The sequence below is a fragment of the Bidens hawaiensis genome, unplaced genomic scaffold, assembly GCF_021521415.1.
Source record: "Bidens hawaiensis isolate Kalapana, Puna unplaced genomic scaffold, B.hawaiensis_p1.1 tig00021030_1, whole genome shotgun sequence".
Taxonomy (NCBI): domain Eukaryota; kingdom Viridiplantae; phylum Streptophyta; class Magnoliopsida; order Asterales; family Asteraceae; genus Bidens; species Bidens hawaiensis.
In genome coordinates, this window is record NW_027493249.1 from 218,105 (window position 1) to 226,169 (window position 8,065).

An 8,065-nucleotide genomic window follows, 5' to 3' on the forward strand; every position below is an offset into this window, starting at 1 on the left:
GAAAAAAATGAACTGGTTGAATCCCTATGGTTCCGAAAATGACCCAAATAAGTTCCTCCGTCAACTTTCCTTCATTAGCACTGTTAAAATTATGGGCAAACTAGTCAATTCACTCCTTAAAAGATTATAAAGAAAAAAAATAAAAAGGAATAACCGTTCTTGCAGCTTATAAATTTCCCCCTTCCTTCCTCGACTAATCATAATATTAAATGAATCCGTCGCTGGAGCTGAATTTTGTGAATTTGAAGCGAACGTGAAGGACATCTTTGAATAGTAAAATTCTATTATTCGATTTGCTGTTGTTGCATTATTAGCTAGTTCTATTCATGGTTAAGCTCAATTGCTGATGGTGATCTGTTATCATGTTTGAACTAGTTGTTGTTATTTTAGGGTTCATACTCAATTGTGTTTTTGTATTCTAAACCTCAACCATACCCAAAATGGTTACTTTTTCATCATCACTATCAGATTTTGTGTTTATTTGAAGTGGGTTTTGTGTAAAGTTCACTAATTTGGTGATGCCTACCAAGTGTTCGACGAAATGCCGCTTAGGATCAAATTATCAAATTGAGTGCTTTTTGTAAGTTTTTATGAAATGATTGCCTAACACGATTAGTTTTGGCATTAATAATTTTGGTTCAAAATATTTTGTTAGTAAATTTAGGTTCAACTAGTTTATATAAAAAAAAGTTCTCTTTGGTTAGTTTTTTAATAAAGTAGTTTGTTTTTTTAGGTAGTTCGTTTCGATTAGTTTTATTAGAAAAGTAGGCCGATTCGATTAATTTTGATATAAAAAAGTAGTTTGGTTCGATTAGTTTGGTTAAAAAAGTAGTTTGGTTCGATTTGTTTAGATAACAAGATAAAGGTGGCCTTGAGTTCTCGTATGCCCGTTTGTACGCTATATGTTCTAGTGATTCTTCTCTGTTAGATGGCACACCCTGAAACATCTAAAGCCGCATCTAGATATAATATGGAAACAATGGAGATTAAGAAGATTAAATGAACATAAAAGTTTTGGAGTCTATGACCATAGAAGTCAATAACATATGTGTCTCTATTTAATGCATACATTGACTATTGAAGATTTGAAGTTAAAAGATTAAAGAAAGCTTTAACTAAATGGTGCCTTGTTATGAAACCTTAACGGAATTCAAACAAGTTTTGCATTCAAAGATTGACTAATTTGACCATAAAAGTCAAACTATGCATCTTTAGTTAAGAGCCGAGTATGTCGTACTTTGTGAACACTGAAAGCAAATGCGTAAACATCAACACTGTTGCCATAAGATTCCCGATGATACACTTCAGGAGCCATGTACCAATCTAAAAGAAACACGCCAAACACGCAATCTAAAAAAAATCAATTTTATAATTATTAGGTTACACAGTGACACGTTTTTGGTACATGAACTAGTGCCTCCTACCATTTTTTTTGCAGGAAAAAAAAAAAGGTTAATTGTCTAGAAATCAAGTGTAAACAGAATTATAACACCAAAGGAAAACAAGTGGGGTACGTTTAGTTTTCTCAAATCTCAAAAAGTAGTTTGGTTCGAATTAGTTTATTTTTAATTTTTTAAGTAGTTTGGTTCGATTAGTTTTGTTAAAAAAAGTAGTTTGGTTCGATTAATTTTGTTAAAATAGTAGTTTGGTTCAATTACTTTAGTTAAAAAAGTAGTTCGGTTCGATTAATTTTTTTAAAAGAAGTAGTTTGGTTCGATTACTTTAGTTAAAAAAGTAGTTCGGTTCGATTAATTTTTTTAAAAGAAGTAGTGTGGTTCGATTAGCTTAGTTAAAAAAGTAGTTCAGTTCGATTTGTTCAGTTAAAAAAGTAGTTCAGTTTGATTAGTTTTATCAAAAAGTAGTTCGGTTCGATTAGTTTTTGTTAAGAAAGTAGTTCGGTTAGTTTTTGCTAAGAAAGTAGTTCTGTTCGATTAGTTTTTGTTAAAAAAGTAGTTCGGTTTGATTAGTTTTAATAAAAAGTAGTTCGGCTCGATTAGTTTTGTTAAAATTGTAGTTCGGTTCAATTAGTTTTTCTTTAAAATAGTTTGGTTCGATTAGTTTTGTTAAAAAGTAGTCCGGTTCGATTAGTTTTTTTTAAAGTTGTATGGAGGGAAATTTATAATGAGGGATTAAAACTGAGCATGGCCACAAATCACAGGGATTCATACGAACCTCATGAAAGGGCATATTGGTAATTTTAACATTTTCAAAGATGGAATCTTAATGGTTGGGACTCATTTCGGAACCACTAGGATTGGCTACAAATTCTTCTCACCCAACTTAACCACATGCGTTACAAATTCTTCTCATCCAACTTAACCACATACTTGGGTCTTCCAAAATAGGGGGATGGATATATGAGTTGCCAAGGAACATGCCAACAACCTCCTCCATTGCTGGCCTATTTGTAGCTTCAATTTGAATACACCACAATCCGATGCGGATAAATCTTGTCATGGATCCTGAATCAACAGATATTCTGGTATCAATTATATTTGAATGTGTTCCATCCACCCAATTTCTCCATATCTGCATTAATTCAAAAAAAATATAGTAGTAAAATCTCACAATGGTATGTCAAGAGAAACTTAAAAAGACTTATGTCCAATAGCCTCCTTGATGAGTTTTCCAAGTTAGATTATATAATGCAAAAATGTAATCAAAAGATTTAGGTTTAAGTGTTGTGAAAGTCCATAGATCGACATCAAAATCCATGTTAATTATTTGCTTAAAAAGTATTTTGGCAAAATAGGCTATCATCTATTGATGGGAAGACATAATTTATTCAAGCACGAGTCTGTTGTGATCCAATCTAATCATACTTACATATGCAGTAATCGTCTCCTCGTATTCAAACCTGTAGGGATGCATTTTATGCCCTGATATAGTTTCCAAAACTAACATGCCGAAATCAAAAACATCAGTCTTAGTTGACAGACGACGATGCATATATTCTGGTGCTAAATATCCCCTGTCACGTATACAATGAATGTATTAAACATCACCAGTAGTTGATGGTTCTTTGCAGAAGAGGTACTGCAATGCACTCACCTGGTCGCACAGATCTTATCCATGTAAATGCAATCGGTGTCGTTCATAGCTGCAGACGCTGCATAGTAAAAACCATGCAGTTTCGGGTCCAAACCTTCATCTAACAGAATGTTCCCTGCTTTGACATCGCAATATAAGACCCTAACTGGAGCATGCTTATGAAGGTAAAGAAGTACCCGGGCAACACCTAGTAATATTTTGTACCGTTCATCCCAGTCCAAGGGAGCACGGTTGTGATCTACAAAGACAGATCATGGTACACATGCTTAAAAAAAGAATCATAGTTGGTATAATTTTGAACAGTAAACATAATGCTTGTTCTTGAACCATCATGAGTACATTTTAAACTGAAGTTTTACCATGTAACACATGTCCCAAAGTTGCGTAATTATGTGGGATATCATAGATGAGGTACACGCTTGATCGTTCAATGCACCATCCAGATAACTGAGCCAAATTCGGATGTTCAACCTTTACAAGTATTGACACTTGATTCATACAAGAGTCATATCGTTCATGAGGATATGGCCCGACAACTGTTATATCTTGACCATTTTCCAGTTTTCCCTTAATTAATTAAGAAAGAAACAAGTTAACATTCCAGCAAACAAATTAAGGGCAAACCTAAATTGATTATATGGATACCTTGTGCATGGGACCAAATACGTCACGTGAAATTTCATTCGATCTAGAGAACTTTTTAGTTGCAATATTAATAGTTTTAAAATCATATCGGCGTAATATTCGGTTTTCACCTCCAACAGTATAAAGATATGACTCCAGGGACTTTGAACTGCTACCTACAACTACAAGTTCAACATATAACTTGTTAAAAGTGGATACATCAGAGGGAAATTAAGGATCGACAACACTATTTGTAGCTGGTAGCTAAGCATATATAATGTGACAAAACGAAGCGAAATTAATACCTGAGTTTTCATTACTAGATGGTATTCCAAAAGCGGGTACCTTTATACCAAATATTTTCGTGTCCATAGGCAGTAACATCTTGTTGGTTTTCTCGTGTAAGGCTAAGATTGATTCAAGACCCGCGACAACCTGGGCCATTGTTGGACGTTTCTTTGGATGGCTATGCAAACACTCGTTGGCTAGTTGTGCAAACTTATTCATACATTTAGAAGATATTGTTCCGGTTAAATTAAAATCCACAATATGCTTTAACCTACCTTCTTTAATGTAGGCTTGAGCCCATGCTGCCAAATTCATTTCCTCATCATCAACACTTGTATCTAATGCTTTCCTCCCACACAAGAGCTCAAACAGTATCACCCCAAAGGCATAAACATCCGACTTTCTAGTCAGCCTGCTGGTTTGAAAGTAATTCGGATCCAGATATCCAAATGTACCTTTCACCAACGTCTTGACATGAGTACTAGCCTGATTCGTTGGAACTATTTTCGACAACCCAAAGTCCGAAACTTTTGATGCCCAACTGCCATCTAATAATATATTCGAGCTCTTGACATCTCGATGCACAACTCCCTGACTAATACCCGTACCGGTGTGAAGATACTCGAGCCCACGGGCAGCCCCTATGGATATTTTGAGCCTTCGCACCCATGTTAGAGGAGACAGACGTTTGTGGAGACGATCTGAAAGAGTTCCATTGGGCATATACTCGTAAACAAGGATCATCTCGTTTCCATCACTGCAGTAGCCAATTAAAGAAACCAAATTGCAGTGCCTTAACTTAGAGAGCATCTCAACTTCAGCCCAGAATTCTTCAGCTCCTTGACTAGAAGTTGACTCCAGCCGCTTAATGGCAGCACCCAAAACAACACCTTCTCCATTAGTAAACGTTCCTTTGTAAACTTTGCCAAAACCACCGTGTCCGATCACCAATGACTCATCAAAGTTTTTGGTTGCTACTTGAATCTCGGGAAAAGTAAACCGACAACACTGCGGTAGACAATCTAAAGCTGACGATTGAGACATACTTGCTATTGCTTTATGAAGAGTTGCCTAGATTAGAATCAAGATAGCATCTCAAAATATTTGGTCTAAGAGTTGTTGATCATCTGATGTACATGTATTGGGGTCATCATATGGTCAAACATACATACTATAAAAGGTGAAGAGGTATGTACCCGCCTCAACACCGAGCAAGGCGGGTCAACCCACAAGATAAAGACATTATGAAGGCACAAAGCCAAAACCTATGCGCATGGCGCATACAAAACATGCTCAGGCATCATGTGCTCGCGCATCACATATGCGCGCGGCGCATCAACGCGCGGCGCATATCACATGCTCGTGCATATCACATCTGCCCAGGCACACATATGCTCGCGCGTCACATATGCGCGCGGCGCACCAGCGCGCGGCGCATATCACATGCTCGTGCATATCACATCTGCGCATGAAATATCTGCGCGTGAGAATAAAGAGAAGACCTCGCGCATCCTCAGGATTGGCTCATATCACACATGCACATAATCGACCTCGTCCTTATCCAAATCAGGATTAGGGCAACCTTGATTGTGCACGTCAGACGACCTTCCAGAAGGCATCTTTTTAAAGAGTAAGAATATGCTGATGTTGACAGCTGCCAAATGAAAGGTCGACAACTCAGCATGACACATGTGCTACCACGTGATTACAACCAACGAGAAAGCGCCAGGTGTCCCAGAGGACACGTGGCGCAGTGCGATTGGAGGAGGCCAACGAGGTTGAGCCCAACCAGTGGAAACCCTAGCACTATAAATACAGCATCAACTCCACTTTGATGGGGACATTCATACTCAATCATTGACAGTTACAGGCAGTGATATCACATTCAATCATATTGAATTACATTCACTCACAGTCAGTTACATACAAACACACAGTCTCACAATCAGAGGGTATTCAGCTATTAAGCAATACTCTTGAGATTCCCTTACACACATTATCATCTTCTCCACAATATACTGATTCTCACGCCGGAGGGTTACCCCAAAGAGGACCCCTCTGTCCCTTTCTGAGGGGTAAGTAACGGCGCTGTTCATTTTGTAGGTGGAAGAGCACGGATCCAGAAGAACCATCGGTGAAATAGTATAATCACACCCGAGGAAGGTAGATCTGCTACCAGTGAGTAGATCCACGTTTCTTCATTGGCGCCATCCACTGTTACATCGGCAATCAGATCTCATCAGATCTACATAAAAATCAATCACCATGGTTTCTGGCGTTCGTAACGTTGATCAAGCTCTGGAGGATATTGAACGTGAGGGTGTTAACGACGGACAGCAGGTTCTGAGGGTTCCGCGTGATTCTACGCGTACCACCAGCAACCGTCCCTTCGTCACAACCCCTCACGGCCAGACTGAAACTCCTCCAGACGATCTCACGTTACAAAATATGGCCGGCGCGAAACTGAAAAGACCAATGGGTCCAGAAGAAGAAACAAATGATCCGAATGAATGGCTCATAAACGAGCAGCGGCGTCTGATGGAAAAGTACAATGAAATGGTCAAGCAGAAGAAGCTAGCCGACCAAACACAAAGGCAAGCTTTTGATAAGCAGACTACAAAAAGGCCGCGCGCGCCGGAAGAAGGACATTCTGTTCACACTGCACACACTGAGTTCAGTGATGAAGAAGTGCATAGCATGAGGAAGACGCGGGATACTCATGCAGGAGGCTCACAGCTCCGCGCGCCTGTTAACATGGCGCCTGGAGCCAGAGCCGATCTGGATCTGCACATGCCGTACAGCCCACCAGTCAGAGGGCAAGTGGACGTAACCACACCCTACAGACCAGCCATCTTGGTGAAACACTCAAAGTTCACTGCGCGCATCGCGCAGGCTCCCATCCAGCACAAGACCAAGATGCCAAGTGGTTTGGGTAAATATGACGGCACGACAGATCCAGACGATTTCTTGCAAGGTTTTTACAACACGGGAAACCTAGAGAGCTGGACGATGCCAACATGGTGTCATATGTTTGCTCGTTGCCTAACGGGCGCGGCGCGAGTATGGTTCGAGAGCTTGCCGACTGGGCAAATTGATGGGTTCGAGGAACTATTAGAAAAGTTCCAAGCCCACTTCGTACAGCAGCGCAGGCACACGCGCGATCCTGATGACATCATGCACTGCGTACGCAGGAATGATGAAACGATTGAAGATTACATCACTCGGTTCAATCAGGAGTCTCTGGCAATCGGAGGTATAACCAAGCAACTCCTGCGCGTGGCCTTTATACAAGGCGCGCGCAGTGATCAATTACGACGAGCTCTCGTAAGCAAAGATGGCATGCCCACCACGTGGGCCAAGTTAATGGAGGCATCGCGAGTTTTCACGAGAAATGAAAAACAGATTGCCCAAGATAGGGCAAGAGAAAGAGCGCATCAGGCTGAATCACCGCGCAGCAAAGAGAAGAGGGCCAAACAGAACTCAGTATGGTCCAGGTTGCAGCCAACAAGTTTTTCTTCCGCAGAAAAGCAAGCGCAACCAAGCTCACCCCAACCCCAAAAAGATGCTCGTAATCGCGGGGAGGGTGACAAGAGGGAGGGCAGCAGAGATCCTAGCAGACCTCTGCCAAGAATATGGACACAACTCACTAAAACACCTTCACAGGTATTAAGTACTGAGAATGTTCAATTCAAGCCCCCCAAGCAGCTACACTACAAGGGACCGCAAAACACTGGCAAATATTGTGAATTTCACAGGTCCCCGGGCCACAACACCGACGCATGCCATCATTTAAAGGATGCGATCGAGAAGGATGTAAAATCAGGCAGGCTGGCTCACTTGGTGAAAAACCAAAGAATAGAAGATGAGCAACCGGAAGGAGCCTCTGCCAGTAAGAAATACAAAAGAATCTGTGTGGCTGAGGGGGGACGACAAGGGCAGATGTCAAAAAAGAGAAGCGCGCAAATCCACGGAGATTGGCGCGAGCAGCAAGTCATCTTCCCAAGAATCAGGGGAGGCCCTTCAATAAGCAGTCCTCTCGTCATCACCACACACATTGCTCATTACGAAGTGTCAAAGGTCCTGGTGGACACTGGAAGCGAAT

At 40.7% G+C, this 8,065-nt stretch overlaps 1 protein-coding gene across 1 annotated transcript; it reads right to left on the minus strand.

The window, feature by feature from the left end:
• Positions 1–1,201: 1,201 nt before the first annotated feature.
• On the minus strand, positions 1,202–5,007 carry LOC143562515 (uncharacterized). Its single transcript, XM_077050294.1, has 7 exons — positions 3,981–5,007; positions 3,697–3,857; positions 3,411–3,618; positions 3,052–3,289; positions 2,827–2,971; positions 2,328–2,529; positions 1,202–1,350 (listed from the first exon to the last, which is right to left on the minus strand). The coding sequence occupies exons 1-7, from the start codon at positions 5,005–5,007 to the stop codon at positions 1,202–1,204; spliced, it is 2,130 nt and encodes a 709-aa protein (XP_076906409.1).
• Between the last annotated feature and the right edge of the window lie 3,058 nt (positions 5,008–8,065).